A 17,112-nucleotide genomic window follows, 5' to 3' on the forward strand; every position below is an offset into this window, starting at 1 on the left:
GCAGACTTTATTTTGCTTACTTTAACATCATTTTTCATGGTGGGGCTAAGCCATTTCTTGGTATGGGTGTAGCCTACCCCAGCCATACCCTGGCGCTGCCACTGGTGGCACGTATGGGGCGGGCCATTCTGCACATGCGTTAAATGAGTTCAATATTTTAACGCAATTAATTCAAAAAATTAATTACCGCCGTTAACGCGATAATTTTGACAGCACTAATATATATATATATATATATATTTACACTACACAGCAGCAGTGGTGTCAATTTAGATGTTAAACTAATGGACCACGTTAACAAACAAATGGATTTTAGGAGTTGTTTGAGCTCCTAGATTTGAATACAAGGCACATTGATAACATGGCTCGGTCTCGGTGCTCTTATCAAGCCCATTTCAGCAAATACACTCTGATTCATCACCAGCTCATAACTAGCTGGTGGACATGGTGGATTTGTTCGCCTCAAGAATGAATCAGGACCAAGCTAAAGCTAGAAGTGGTGAATAGTGGCCTATAATTCACAATGCAAAGGTTTTGCTATATCTTCTAGATATATAGATGATAGATGTATAAAAGTATTTCAGCTATGTGTTTGTCAACTGCGTCTTATTTTTTCAACCAAAAATGGGCTTCCATCCAATAAGTCATTAAAGACTTACAGGACAGAATATATAATAGCACATACCTCAGGCTACCTTCCATAACGAGCTGACCGGTCTGGCTGGATCATTTGTTATTCAAAGAACTACATGTACTCATAGTAAAGTCTTCCTGAGCACACACACACACACACACACACACACACACACACACACACACACACACACACACACACACACACACACACACACACACACACACACACACACACACACACACACACACACACACACACACACACACACACACACACGTTTGTGTTTGGTGGTGTTTGTTGTCTGCTCACCAGCTGCGGCTCGTCCAGGTCGTACTTGCGTATGGAGGACATGAACTGCAGGTGTCTGTTCTGCTCCTCCAGGGTCACCAGCTCCTGCTCCCTGTCCTGCAGGCGCTGCTGGGCTCCTGCCAGCTCCTCCCTCAGCCACTGGTTCTCCTGACAGAAGCGCCGCACCTGGGGGGCACAGAGACATAGAGAGAGGACACGGGAAGGAGAAAGGGGAAGTAGAAAGGATGTCGGGGAGAGAAAGGAACATGCAGACAAAAGACAATGAGGGTGAACAGGGAAAGGAACGTAAGGAAGAGAATACATGTGGACAGAGAGACGGAGGGAAGAGGAGGAGGAGAATGATTGGTTGGAGATGAAGGAATAAGCGTAACAGAGGATAATGAGTGAAAGCGGGTTGGAAGAAGGATGTTTGGGTTTGAGGAGAAAAGCATGAAGGAGGAGGATACTTTTCTTTAGGGTTTTTAAATGTAATGTCCTGCAGAAACGCACCTGAGCACGCAGCTTCTGCTTCTCCGCCTCCAGAGAGCCCAGGTGAGCCGACAGCGCCATCATCACCTGGAGGGGACAGAGTCAATCTAAAACTCTAACGTCAATGTAATTCTTCTTTGAACGGAGCATTCCTTGAGACAAAGATTTTCATTTAGGATGAGGTCTTTACTGCGTCTGCCTTTATCCTTCCCAATGCGGAGGTTAATCAGGGCTTATTTGATGAAAAGAGATGCGTAGCTTTGCTGGAACGGGCTTGATAAGAGTATTGCGACTGAACCATGAAGTCAATGTTCAGTCAGATCTCATCGAGGAGCGAAAACAGGCTAAAAGACTCCACAGAGCGACACATTTCAAAGGGATTATTTGTGTTTGTCAGTGAGAGACACCCCTTTAAATGTTGGCCCATTAGTTTCAAATCAGAAGTGGCACCATTATTAACAGCTACTGTTCAAAAACTTCTTTTGGCCCATAAAAAAAAAAAAAGCTAAAAGACGCAAAAAGGCTGCGAAGAGCTAATCGCAGCTTAAAGAGCCTGTGACATCATCCCAACAACCGCTGTGCAATTAAATATTGGGCTACTGGTCATCTCGAACCGTCAGTTTAAAAAAGAAGGTGCGATACCGTTCCGATAAATACAAACTCAAGTGGATGAAACTACATTTATTAGTGCTTTCATGTCAATTCGGCGAACATATGATACATTAAATGATCGTGAGGATGAGGATTAAAAATAGTTTGTTTGAGCCGGTCTGCATTTCCTGATGAGAAAACAAACCGATGCTTTTTGTAGTTGTAGTACACCAACATGGATTTTACCACAATGTTGGGGAAATTAATGGATAAAATGCACGGATTATTATTATTATTCCCACTACGATCGGGACACTAGGTCCACCGTTTCCCCGCAGCAAGGCTCCCCCCGTTGACAGTTTACGTGGGCTGGGCTGGGTGCAGTGGCCGGTACCGAAGTGGGCCGGTCAGATAAGTCACTAGCACATCCCCCACTCCCCCTGTTGACAACTTACTAGCGGTACCGAAGTGGGCCGGTCGAGAGTCCCGGGATGATTTTTAGTCCCAGTCCACCACTGGCTACATGACCGTATGATCGCCCATATTGACGCACCTAATTCCTAAACATCTAACAGATACAACATAAACCGATCCTTCATGAGCTCTCAGACACGCCCAAAATTAAACTGTCATCGCTGTCTGAGCTTGCTGCTGTGTGCGCCGTCGTGCGTTTACATGCAGAAGCTGGGATCCCGGACGGTGCAGCTGGAGCGCTGTGCCCGCAATGACGTCACACATCATTTGGCGGGACTTGAAGAATCCCCGAGAAGATCCAGAAAATGGTCAACATTGAAGGGCAGATTAATGGTTATCAAAGTACAAATATCCAAAATCAGTTCAGTAACGGTTTTCAGGGGGACAATATTTCTCAAATTGATGGGTTTGGATGATGGGGGAAAACCGTGTCACAGGCTCTTTAAAGTACCACAAAGAGTACGTCCCTATAGATGTCCCTACCTCTGCCTCGCTCAGCCCGAGCTCGATCCTCTCCAGTGATTGGCGGATGATGCCGCTCTTCTCCTGCTCCACGCTGCCGCTCTCAGGCACCGCCCGGCTCTCCAGCGCCTCCTGCAGGTTGTCCAACAGACTGCGGTTCTCTCCTCTCAGCGCCTCCAGCCCGGCGATCACCTGCTGCGTGTTGCTCAGAATCTCCTCCGCCGAAAACATGGCTGCCACTCTGAGGTTCCCTCTCTCACAGCAGCTGACCTGGGAGCAGCACAAAGGGGGTCAAACAATGGAAAGTCATTTTAGTGGTACTCACAGTTATGGTAGTGAAAGAGAGAGGGAAATACCGTAAAAGCAGGGCTTGTGGTATTAAAAGCAGTAGTAGAATATTAAAGATTAGCAGTAGAAATAATAGGAGTAATAAAAGTGTAATAGTGGCAGTAGTAATAACAGTTGTAATAGCAGTTGTAATAGTGGAAGTTAAGGGATAGCAAAAGTAGTCTTTTAAAATACATTGGATACATTTTGGCCAACAGTGGATATAAGATTGTATATATTATTAAGTAGTTATCATGATGACTTGTGATTACTTGGGAAAATGTTATTTAAAAAAAGGATATTTTGGAATTATTTTAATTATTGTTTGTTTGTTGTAGTCAGAGAGTCTGGTATTAAGGATTTACACATTTAATTCCATAACATGTTCAATGGTTGGTTTTACATCCATCCAACTTCTCCCGCTTATCCGTGTTCGGGTCTCGGGGGTAGCAGTTCCAGCAGAGAGCCCCAAACTCTTTTCCCTGGCGACATCAACCAGCTCTGACTGGGGGATCCCAAGGCGCTCCCAGGCCAGCGAAGAGATATAATCCCTCCACCTGGTCCTAGGTCTACCCCTTGGTCTCTTCCCAGCTGGACGTGCCTGGAACACCTCCCTAGGGAGGCGCCCAGGTGGCATCCTAACTAGGAGCCCGAACCACCTCAACTGGCTCCTTTCGACGCGAAGGAGGAGCGGCTCAACTCCGAGTCCCTCCCGGATGACCGAACTTCTCACCTTATCCCTAAGGGAGACACCAGCCACCCTGCGGAGGAAACCCATCTCGGCCGCTTGTATCCGTGATCTCGTTCTTTCGGTCATGACCCATCCTTCATGACCATAGGTGAGGGTAGGAACGAAAATGGCCCGGTAGACAGAGAGCTTTGCCTTCTGGCTCAGCTCCCTTTCCGTCACAACGGTGCGGTAAAGCGACTGCAGTACCGCTCCCGCTGCTCCGATTCTCCGGCCCATCTCACGCTCCATTGTTCCCTCACTCGAGAACAAGACCCCGAGATACTTGAACTCCTTCACTTGGGGTAAGGACTCATTCCCTACTTGGAGTGGACAGTCCATCGGTTTCCTGCTGAGAACCATGGCCTCAGATTTGGAGGTGCTGATCCTCATCCCAGCCGCTTCACACTCGGTTGCGAACCGATCCAGTGAGTGCTGAAGGTCGCAGACCGATGAAGCCATCAGAACCACATCATCTGCAAAAAGCAGTGGTGCAATCCTTAGTCCACCGAACTGCAGACCCCCCCCCCCATGACTACGCCTCGAAATCCGATCCATGTATATTACAAACAGGATTGGTGACAAAGCGCTGCCCTGGCGGAGGCCAACCCTCACCGGAAATGGGTCCGCCTTACTGCTGAGGACCCGGACACAGCTCTCGCTTTGGGAGTACAGAGATTGGATGGCCCTGAGTAGAGACCCCCTCACCCCATAGAGAGGCGAAGTCCCTCCCTTTCCGGGAGCCTCCATGGGACCCTGGAAGCGTAAAATTATACATTGAAGTCAATGGAGAGAGAAAGGTTATCTTTTGATCTCGTTTGAATTGTGCCACGAATGACACATATGATGTTTGTCAATTTAAAAGAATATTTTGCAAGTCAAAAAAATAAAAATGTGTCGTAAAACTATGAAGTTACACATTTTTTTGTGTGAAACCGCTGAGTGAACTACAGGTTTCTGGTCTCGCACAATACGCGTCACCATCACAAAGACGGCCGTCACGTTAGCACATTTCACCTGTTTCTTTCAGAATGAGAATAAAAGTATAAAACGAGGTGAACATCACTACAAGTCTGGACACGTTGAGAGCTGTACATACACGAAAGGGGAGTTAGTCGGTTCTGTAAGAGCAGCGGGACCGGCTTTACAAGATGTTGGTGAGTAATATGAGTGCAATGTGTAACGTTAATGTCAGCTAGCTAACATTAGCTAACAAGGTACACTAACGTGTTTTGTTTCAGTAACTAGTTTTCTCCTTAAGAACTTCGTGGTCTCTGTGTATGCTGTGGATAACATTAGTGTTCACAAGAACAAGGTAAACTCCCGTGTTTTGTTTTAGTTGCTCTTCAGATTGAAGCGGCCAGTTTTATATCGACTATACTGCATGTGTGATCTCCTTTTACATCTCGTTGTGTCATTTGAGTTTATTTGCTGTGTGTAGATTCAAGGGTTTTGGTTATCTTGTCAATTTGTTTGGTTATCTAGGCCAGTGGTTCCCAAACTTTTTGTGCCCAAGGCACACCAAAGGACAAGTCAAAATCTCAAGGCACACCTATTGTGCAAAATAGCCCTGATAACACGTGTTATCACTCATATGTAAAATATCTGTAAATGTGCATAATTATTTACAAATGCCAAATAAAATGTAACAAAGACAACTATATTACTCATGAAATATTTAGTAACGAAATATTTCAGAAATGAATTTGAAACGTTATCAAATTAGGCTTCATCAAAGCAGCAACACACTCATTTAAACCAGACAGGTCACAACATTAAAAATGAGACAAAGGAAATTCAGCACAGATAACTGTCAATGCAAGGAAGCTGCATTGTCCATGGTCCTGAACTACAAATTATAAATGTAAAATTTCAGCAGAGTCGTTACTAAAAAAAAGTAATATATTACATATTACATATTACTTAAGTATGACACTACTTCGTTACTCTCTACATAAAGTAACTCGTTACTTTACTCGCAGGGCCGGCCCGCCCCTCCCTGCAGGCAGATCACGCAGACTGCTAACGTTTCAAATGTTCTCTTTAGTTCAGTTTCCATCCTGAATGTTTTCCTATCTGACCATGGCTGTTCTCTGTCTCCTGCTATCTGTATATTTTGCGCAGTCTATCTCTGCTCACTCTGTTGCGTCGGCGTGTTCTCCTGCGTGTTGGCCATGTGTTGCACTGGAGCCAGACACCGCAAAGACTTAAGCCGAGCACGTACGAACTGCGCATGCGTGAGTGGCAATAACTCTCCTTACCAGCAGGCGGCGGTAGTGTGTATTCGTCATTCAAAACAGGCAACAACCGGAAGACAGAGAAGAAGAGCAGACTGATATAAACAAACACATAGCGTGTGCGGTAGCTCCACCTTAGCAAGTGTTCTTTGCAGGTGCTTCTTGAGGTGTGACGTGGTGTCACAGCAGTGGATAACAGCTTCTGGCCTGGACACAGTTTACACCTCACCGTCACATTCCTGTCTATTCTTCGGACGAACTCAAAATAATGGGCATACGTCCTCCACCCCTCGAGAGTTATCGCTGACTCAGCCATGTTTATGCAGCACTGCAGGTGGAGATGTAGTCGCGCAGATTACGTACATATAAACCTACAAAGTACTGATATAGTAAATAAAAAAATAATTATTTTTATGTAGTTGTATATTGCAATAATAACGTATGGTTGTCACAAAATCCCACGGCACACCCGGACTTGCCTCACGGCACACCAGTGTGCCGCGGCACACCGTTTGGGAACCACTGATCTAGGCACAGCTGTGTGACTCCCTCGGGTACACTGGTATGTGTTTTCCTAATCTAGAGTATTGATTAAAGGGAAATGGAAACACTTTTCAAACTGCTTTCCACGCGACAATATTACCATTAGGAAATGTATATATCTAGTCTATTTCCAATGTAAACGATCGAGATACGCAAATTTACTTTTTGAAATACGTGCCTAATGACCATGGGCGCTTCCATTGCTCCGGGACTTTTCCAGTGACGTCACTGATAGGGTACGGCTTCCTGGGCCAAAGCTCAATAACAAACAACATGGCGTGCAATGCACCAGTAGTTTACATTACAAGAAAACGGTCGTCGTCAGGAGTTTATTGTATTGCCCCAGGCTGCACAAATGGATTTTATACAAAGAAGGAAGAAGTACATTTCCATAGGCTGCCACTAAAGGATGAGAAGCTGCTCAAAGTCCAGTCTGGATGCCTGGTTCAATACAAAACATTGGATTTGAAGCCAGGATCTGTTCCCACAATATTCGATTTCTCAACGTATGCAGTCGGGAACACCGACCGTCCCAGCACGTCGGCCGCGCAAGACAATGACAGTGTCAACAAACGTGAAGTTCGAGCCACCAAACGAGTTGCTTCAGCTGCCGAGAGAGAGGTAAATATTGCAGCACTACCAGATTACTAGCTCACACATGTTTTTACTGACACAGTGTGACCTTATTAATTAACGCAATCGCGTCCAAACTAAATGGTAGCTATTATTATGACGCACAATAGAGAATTGGGGGTGTTCTATAGCTCAACTAATTAAACTGGCATACACACGCTCATCTGTCGAAAACAGCCCTAAAAAGGCTAGTATTGCTATTGATGGATGGTATTGCAGGACCCAGAGCGCACAGAGCGGACAGCAGATAACGGAATTGCAGTTGTATTGCTTATAGATTATCAGAACATTTCAAAGGGGACACAGCCCCATTGGATATTAACCTATGGATTAACTACATCATCGTTTTTATCGTTGTAATGCCATTGAAGACCAGTTTAGACCAGACAATGAGGAAGGTAAGCCGTTAGCCTGGCGTATGTTAGTACCTAGCGCCACTTGTTTTGATGTACGTTTTTGTGGATAACCTCGCGAGTTTGTATCTTCCAGTGTTGAGGTGGGCACCGTTAGATTCTGTGTCTCCTTGCGATCATAAACGATATGTTGGATGTGCGGCTAGTTTAAGTAATAAGGGAGCTATCGGTGCAGTAATAGGTTAGCATTTTCGCTCGGGGCTAATTCAGAGGCTCACTGTTAGCATTGTGTTTTTTAAATTTTTTTATTCCGGATCGTATGCCACTCTATTCGACCGAATCGGTTCATAAGCATAGGCCATGGGATGCCTGGTAACTGTAGATGCTTCCACATCAATGTCATCTCCCGACGAATAGTCAAATTCATCGTTCAAAACGTCGATCTCATTGCAAAATTCCTCCATCGCTGCCATATCTGCTACGTTGTGTTGACTTTCGGTGGAGCGAAAACACAGCCAGTGACGTCACCATTTGGGACTCCCCTAATGGCGGCGGCCTGGTCCCGGAATTCCCCACCCGGCTGGCGGATAATTAATTTTCTTTTGGCGAGTAATATCATATACAATAAATATTACGATCAATATCCATTGTAAAATGAATAAACTACCGGAATATTATAACTGTAATTGGTGTTTCCTTTCCCCTTTAATTAATAAACTACACACTGAGTCTAGATCCTGACCAAATCCTTTTTTATTGTTGATCAAATGTTTTTCAAAAATGTATTCATACACATTTAGAAAAATACAATGTACAATCACAACCAGTACAACACACATTACAAAAAATGCAGAAAAAACAAACAATAACAACAATCAGACAAGAGGACAAAACTATGGAAAAATAATCCCTCCCACCCCCAGATCCGGACCATCCTTGTATTATTGCTCATTCAATCTATTATAGCATGCTAACAAACATGGTACTTACTTTATTTGTACAGATCTGCGTGGGAGACGATGGCGCGATGCAGAGCGCTGTCTGTGATTGTGCACGGGGGATGTACAAATGCAGCCACGCTGCAGCATTGGCAATATGTGCCATGTGGCAGATCAGCTCCACAGATGTTGAGTGCCAGTGGAGGAAGCCTGGCACTTCCAAAGTAGTCCAGCCGGTGTCTCAACTTTACCAACAGTGAGAGGAGACATACAACCCACTGGCCAGAGACATCGCCACTCAGGATGTAGACTGGTTCAGGTCTGCACTGAGGGGCGCACAGTGTGGCATGGCATGGCTTTTGTCACCTGAGCCAGAGCCGCGGCCTCAACATCAGGCCATTGTCACCGTGCCGGAGCTGGTGAAGGGGCATGGGGGTCGGGGGCTTGAGGCAATTCTTGTCTCAATGCGACTGAGCAGAGACCAGCAAGCTGCCATCCAGACAGCCACCGGAGGACAGCGGACAAATCCTCTGGCAGTTACACAGGCGGGGGAGGTTGACAGCCAGCAAGTTTGGTGCTGTGCTGCGGTCGGGACTTTCATCCACTCCATGCGCGTCCCTCATGAAGAGGGTGCTCGGGGGTACAACTTGGACGGAGTCATGGCTGTCAACTGGGGGGTTGTAAACGAGGCCGAAGGGGTGAAGGCTTTTGTGCAGGCCTATCAGGAGACAGTGTTCGAGTCTGGTCTCTTTGTGAGTGAGTCGGTATTTTGGGAGCATCCCCCGATGGACTTGTGCAGCCATCTGCCCTGCTGGAGGTGAAGTGTCCACCATCATTATATAGGATATATATATATATATATATATATATATATATATATATTTGTATACATATCTGTAAATTGTATAATTTTATTTGATTTAAAAGTCTTTTTGATCTCTCTGTCTATAAACACAAACTGAGTAAGATTGACAATAAAGTTGACTTTGAAAAATATATATATTCTTTATGAAAATAGTTGACTGTTGGAGAAATGAATCCAAATGAAACGTTGGACTGAACTACAACTACGCCTTTAAATCTCTACGGACTGTTTTTCAGTGTGATGGCAAGTTCCTATCTTTAAACATGTATTAGTTCTTTCTCAGAACAGATTTGATTTTCTGAAGTTCATTTAACTTTGCCGACCATGTAAGGTCATTATTAAAAAGGTACAATCAATTTGTTTAGGGTTGAATAAAATAATGATAAACATTTCATTTGGATAATTTACTGACAGAATAAGAAACTCAATAATGCTCTACTCACCTGTTCCTTTTTATAAAGTGAAACAGTTGAAACGATAGATTTTTAGTAAACTTAAAAACAACCTTCTCCAAAAGCTATCAAGGAATATACCGAATACTTGTTTTAGAACTTTATTACATATTTTTATATAAATAGTTTGAGTGATCCATAATTGACAGAAGCTTGTGTTTACACTGACCTGTTACTCATATATTAATGTCTTTGTAACTTCTTTAAACCACTACCTCACTAATTTCTTTCATTCATCACGGTTCAGTAAACTAAGTGATACATGAACCAGTTTAATCATTATAATAACGTAGGATTGCAACTCTTTGAAACTGTAGGTGGCTCTTAAAAGAGCCGTTGTGTTTGGGTGTGCTGGTCTCAGGTCAGTCTAAGGCCTCTCTCGCGGATGCAGCGGGCCAGCTGGATGTCCTTAGGCATGATGGCGACCCTCTTTGCTTGGTTCATCTTACTGGGGGGGCAGCTACATGGATGTCGGTGCAGTCCTCATTGTGCAGTTGAAGGCAGAATGAATGTATTATTGACTCCGAATGAAGCACAACTTCATGTCATACAATACATTGACTTTATTTGTAATTGTGTAAAAAAATATGAGCATTGATTAGCAAGCAGGACCTGCAGGAACAGAGCATGGTGATGGATGGAGCTGGGAAGAGAGAAGAATAAAGAAAACAGATCAACTTTATTATTGGATATTAAAAATTCAATTTCAAAACAAGTTGCCGCTCCTACAGTTTTCTAGTATGTAAAGATGATTTCACATGACCTATGCAAAATATCACACTCAATACATGTGTGTCTCTGGGGGGTGCATTGTGCCTTTGATGTATATAAATAATATACCATAATAACCAAATACTATTACGTACAGTGGAAATCAGGTTGCCAGAGCAGGTCAGTCCAGTGTGCATGTTCCTCAGGGTCTCAGCAGTTACAGGTGAGGTAAAGAAAATAAAAGAGAAAAAGGTCAGTAACAACACTTTAAAGTAACAACACTTTGAATAATTATCTCTTTTAATAATGTTCTATCAGTAATCACTCAACTACTGTCTTTCTAACAAACAGATTGACTCAATATCATCACAATGAAACACGTCCAGAAGAATGGACCACAGATGGAAATGAGCTATTAGCTATAATCTGGCATATTGCATCTCTTCTCTTTGCTGAGATTAATGTTTTTGTATGCATGGTCCTTCTATAAATAAATAAATGTCATGCAAAGCTGCCTGCCTGCCTTCCTTCCTTCGACTCTCCCTGAACTGCCTGATCTTTTAATGTTCAATGTTAACCATTTGAGCAGATAGCATTAAGTAGAAAAGATCGCAGATGCTAATGTGCCGTTAGCCTACCTCCCGCCCCCTTAGCACCTGGTGGAGGGGGCGATAGGCTCCTCTTCAAATGTTTCACAAAATACTTACCATCATGACTACTCTTACTGTTTAACATTTGGGTTCACTTCATGTTAAGGCTAATACAAATGACAAGGCTAAGTAATGTGATGTTAACTAACGTGCTCGCTACTAGCTATGTAGCTAGCTTGACTATGTTCCATGCAAAACATGTGTATTACCTGATATGTCTGATCCAACGACTCCTGGTCCTTTCATCAGACGGGAAGCGATAGAACGAGCAAAGTGGTATGATCACTTATGTGATTACAACCTGGTACAAAGCACACAGGCATCTTGTAAAAGTGAATTTATTTTTAGCAATCTCTTATTTATTGGAGGGAATAAATCAGTTATGAGATCTTCTTCTTCGCTTTAATTACGAGTCGCAACCACTTGGAGCATTATCGCCTGTGACATCACTTACGCGAGCCAGAAAGGGATTTGGGATTTGTAGTCTTTGTAGTCGCGTATTTTTCATAGTCTTATATTTCAACAGTTTTACGACAAAATGTGACTTTTTTTACATGGAACTTATTGTTTAAGATTGACAAACATCATATGTGTAGTTCGTGGCACAATTCAAACGGGATCAAAAGATACGTTTTCTCTCTCCATTGATTTCAATGTAAATGTTTCGCTCCCGGGGTCCCATGGGCCGGAAGTAGATGGGCGTGACTTCGCCTCTCTATACTCCCGCAGCACCTCCCACAGTAACTCCCTGGGAACCCGGTCATACGCATTCTCCAAGTCTACAAAACACATGTAGACCGGATAAGCGTACTCCCAGGCCCCCTCCAGGATCCTTGCGAGAGTAAAAAGCTGATCCGTCGTTCCACGACCAGGACGGAATCCGCATTGTTCCTCCTCAATCTGAGGTTGATGAGACGTGTCAACCATGACAGTCCCTCAACGCCCAGAGCCTTCATCATTTATGGGCGGGTCTCATCCACCCCCGGGGCTTTGCCACTGTGGAGTTGTTTGACGACCTCAGTGACCTCCCCCCGGGAGATTGGTGTTGATCCCCCGTCATACACCAGCTCTGCCTCTAACATAGAGGGCGGAGTTGTCGGGTTCAGGAGTTCCTCAAAGTGTTCCTTCCAACGCCCTAACACTCCTTCAGTTGAGGTCAACAGCGTCCCATCCTTACTGTACACAGCTTGGATGGTGCCCTGCTTCCCCCTCCTGAGGTGTCGGACAGTTTTCCAGAACAACTTTGGTGCCGCCCGAAAGTCCTTCTCCATGTCTTCTCCGAACTTCTCCCACACAGGCTGCTTTGCCTCGGCCACGGATGAGGCTGCTGCCCTTCGGGCCTGTCGGTACTTCGGGCCTGTCGGACTCCCGAGGCAGTTGCCCTTGCAACTGCCTCGGGAGTCCGACCGGGATAACAAATCCCTGAAGGCCTCCTTCTTCAGTCGGACGGCTTCCCTGACCACCGGTGTCCACCAGGAGGTTCGAGGGTTACCGCCCCTTAAGGCACCTAGGACTAGGGATGTCCCGATCACCTTTTTTTGCTCCCGATCCGATTCGATCATTTGATTTTGACAATCTGCCGATACCGATTTTTCCCGATCCGATCTTTATGCAATGCATTAAGAGAAAAAAAAGGTAACAGATAACGGCTGGTCATCCAACGCGATGAATTCAGCTATCTTGGCTGTTATTGTGTTGGCCTTTTCACTGTTCTGGGGCAGTTTCTCTTTCCTTTTAAAAGTCTCTGAAAGTGTCGGTTGTTTCAGTGCCGTTACCTGAGTGGCCGCTGTGTACTCGTCGTGTTGTTGTTGGTGTTTGTTTCTCAGGTGGCGTATTAGATTGGTCGTGTTGAACGTAGCTCTGTTCTTTCCACCACGCGGAACCTCTGCCTAGCAAACATTGCATCTGGCTGTTACACTGCCTTCGCTTTCAATTTTATAACACTTCCAAACTCCTGACATTTTCTCTGTCCCGACTCCCGAGTCACCAGCTGAACGTAGCCTCTCGTTAGCTTACTGCTACTATTAGACACTGCGCCCTGCCCACTCTGTTGCCAGATTTCAGAGAAATAAGCAACCAGGTCTATGAAAACAAGCCCAAAGAAAGCAACACATACATGATGTTGTGTAATTTTAAACCAAAACTAAGTCCTCAGGATGACTTTAAGACGTGAACATGGTCATTTTTGTTTTGTACGGAGCCCTGGAGGGTTCATTGAGAGAAAAATAAATAAAACGTGGCCACGTTTTACTTTCTCGTTCGCACGAGTTAATAAAGCATGGGCACGAGTTAATAAAGCGTGCGCACGAGTTAATAAAGCATGGCCTCGTTTTATTTAAATTGAGGGAGTCCTGTCCGTGACTCACAGAATCTGCTGCCCACAGCTGTTTTATAGAAGGAAAACATCCTTCACTTTATGAAATCTCTGTGGCACCAGTGGCCTGTACTACGAAGCAGGATTTGCTATTTACACTATTCATTCATGAAGTATGACGCTGCGCTGTCAGCACGCGTCTCCATGTTTGTGTTTGGTCAAATGTTGGTAACCCCGTCACTTTCACGTGAACGCACTCTCAACTGGACAGAGAAACCCTGGTTGATTTGCTGAGTTGATAACCAGCTTCGTAGGACCGCTTAGCGACATCGCGTTTGTTAGGGTTAGTTAAGCCGGGTAAATCAAACATATCCAGGGTCTGTTGAACTGGCTTCGTCGTACTGGAGGCAGTAACGTGTAATTCAGCAGAATCTGAGAAGAGCAGCACCAGCTGCAAAGAGCGGTGCCTTTTACGAAGGAGATGTCCTGTCACCGGGGCGCATGATGTGTGTGTGTGTGTGTGTGTGTGTGTGTGTGTGTGTGTGTGTGTGTGTGTGTGTGTGTGTGTGTGTGTGTGTGTGTGTGTGTGTGTGTGTGTGTGTGTGTGTGTGCGTGTTCGGTGTGTTTGTGTGTGTCCGACACCCCCGGCATTTGTTTTCAAATTACCACAAATTTACACAAATCTGGTTCTCCATAGTTATATGTGTATTCCCAAGTGAAAGAAATTCGTTTAATCTTAATCTCGATGTGCTATAGTCCTGCCGGAGTGCACCGGAACGAACGATACTATCATAAACAAATGCCCACACACAAACAAAACGAGGCCACGCTTTAGTAACTCGTGCGCACGCTTTAGTAACTCGTGCGCACGCTTTATTAACTCGTGCGCACGCTTTAGTAACTCGTGCGCACGAGTTACTAAAGCGTGGCCACGTTTTATTTATTTTTCTTTCTATGAACCCTCCAGGGCTCCGTAGTTTTGTAACATTAAATAAAAAAAAAAAAAATAATAAAAAAAAAAAATCGGCTCCGATCCCCGATCACGTGATCGGATCGGGACATCTCTACCTAGGAGCTTGAGATTTGAGGTTGGTTTTACATTTCAATAAAAAGAAGCAGTAGTCGATAAGTAGTCAAAGCGAAAGCAGAAGTACATGTACTACCTGTAGAATAGGTAGCGAATAGTAGCAGAAGGCCTAGCAGTAACAGCGTGTCAGTCATTGTGGTACTAGTTGTTAGAGAAGAAATAGTAGGCTAGTATTATTAATACCAGTAGAAGTGGCAGTAGTAATGCCAGGTAAAACGTCAATTCTCTGAAGCGATTAAAACTAGCTGCACTTTTACCAGCTTTGATTATAATGATTGATCAATAAAGTGTTCTCAAAGCTGGTAAAGCTGCAGCTAGTTTGAATGACTTTGTATACTGCAGGGTTGCTTGTGGATTTACTCCAGGTGGAACTAAAGTCTGATTTAACACTTGATTATATTTCACATCATTCATCCACATCTGAACAGTAACTAAAGGTATTAAATACATGTAAAAGTACACTATTTACCTCTGAATTGTACTAGGGTAGAAGTACAAAGTAGCAAAACATTTTACATAAGTACAGTACATAGTAAATGTACTCAGTTACTTTACACTTCTGTTGAGATATGAAACACGCATTACTCTGTGTGTGTTCTGTGTGTACTGTGGGCGGAGCAGCAGACCTCCGGTCAGTGCCCCAGACCTCCGGTCAGTGCAGCATCGTGTCGGTAACAATGTATTTATCACGCTCATGTCGAACCTACAGCCTCTCTCCGATGATATAATGACGACTGCGTCACATTGAGAGAGATTTCTGTCCAGTTTGTTGTGAAAACGTCCTTGGCTATACTGGACAATAGTTAACAGCTCTCCTGTAACAGTGCTCGATAACTATTGGGTCTGAAACACGATGTAAACACAGGCAGACATGAAGGCTTCATTCAGATCACATCCACAGTTATTTATAGCGTAACGCTACCTGCTAAATCCAGGCTCCAGGCTCCGGCGGCGTGGTGGCGTCTTTTTGTCCACTCTGAGCTGTTAATATTATTTTAATTTGGAAAGAGGAACCGGTATACAGCGTATCATTTTCGCGTACAGTGTCTGTCAGTTTATTTACTGTTGGGACGGTGATAAACTAGGAACTGTTAATGATTCACCTGCTGCTCCTCGGCGCTCAGCTCCTCCTGTCATCACAAACTCATTAGCATTAAACTAGCATAACAAGACATTTCACTTCCGGCTTCACCTTCAGAATAAAAGTCTTGTCAACGCACATAAAGGTGCATTTAAATTATATGAAGCGAAAAGGGCTTGATTCCTGGAAATATTCAGTAAACATAATAATAGATTTAAGGTAAAAGAATAGTTTGCCTGCATGGTATGCTATACATTTGTCAAAAACTGTTTTCAGTTGTGGACATTAAGTACACTTACTTACTTGAGTACTCCAGTTAAGTACATTGAAGTAAAAGTTGTAATTTACTTGATTATTTCAGTTTTTATTCATCAATCAATCATTCCACTCTCCTATATCTCAGGGGTATATATTCAACTTGTTTTGTCAAGTTATTATTGACTTGTTGTCCAATGAAACCATGTTTCTGACACTGAACAATTGTGAAATGGTCCTTGAGAAACTGTTCTTATCTATTAAGCCAGATATACTATTTAACGAATATATTGGATCAGATGAAAAAACTTTTCACAAAGCTGTTTTTCTGAAAACTCATGAAAAGTGTACTTTTGTAAGTATTCTCTCCCAGCACAGTGCATAACAAAAGAATGATCTTGTAGAATATGATGCATAGCTGTAGCAAAAACAACATACACATCTACAGCAGAAAGTCAGCTGCACAATGCATAATGCCCAAAAAAGCTTCTCATATTGATTCTTCTTCATATTAAAGTGCATTTGCTGATATTTAGGCCTTCTTATATTTGAACCCTGTTTGCGTGACCTCCACTTGCAGTGGGGCATTTTTACAGTGAGGTATCTGAATACTTCTTCAACCACTGCCCTTTTCTGCACCCTTTCACTGTTCAAAGATATGAATGGGATGCACCAAATAGGTAAAGCAGGATAAATCAACCATAAGTATTTCAACTATAGTTTCACTCACTGTTCTACAAATGTATGGATCAGATATATATTTGTTCATGCTTCAATTCAGGTTGAACTTTGTGTTGATGGCCAGTTTATCCTAAAACAACAAGACATCAGCACAACTCCACAATGAATCAATACTAAAATAGGCAGACAAAGTTAGTTAGGTTTGACTCACGCAACACACTGCTTTTATTCTGAAAACACAGGCTCAACTTCCTGTATCTTTCCAGTTATGTTCACGGAATTTGACGCATTTGAGGAGCTTACCTGATCCCAGATTT

At 43.7% G+C, this 17,112-nt stretch overlaps 1 protein-coding gene across 1 annotated transcript in view; it reads right to left on the reverse strand.

Annotated features, from left to right (window-relative positions):
- LOC117457513 (kinesin light chain 1-like) overlaps window positions 1-15,909 on the reverse strand; it is a 16,872-nt gene extending 963 nt beyond the window's left edge. The window contains exons 1-4 of the mRNA XM_071205266.1: window positions 15,701-15,909; window positions 2,963-3,211; window positions 1,436-1,501; window positions 878-1,111 (exon numbers count right to left, since the gene is read on the reverse strand). Of these exons, the coding sequence (XP_071061367.1) occupies window positions 878-1,111; window positions 1,436-1,501; window positions 2,963-3,172 (510 nt within the window). The 5' untranslated portion in view covers window positions 3,173-3,211; window positions 15,701-15,909. The remainder of the gene's footprint in view (window positions 1-877; window positions 1,112-1,435; window positions 1,502-2,962; window positions 3,212-15,700) is intronic.
- Window positions 15,910-17,112: the final 1,203 nt, after the last annotated feature.

This window comes from Pseudochaenichthys georgianus, chromosome 13 (genome assembly GCF_902827115.2).
Source record: "Pseudochaenichthys georgianus chromosome 13, fPseGeo1.2, whole genome shotgun sequence".
Lineage (NCBI taxonomy): Eukaryota > Metazoa > Chordata > Actinopteri > Perciformes > Channichthyidae > Pseudochaenichthys > Pseudochaenichthys georgianus.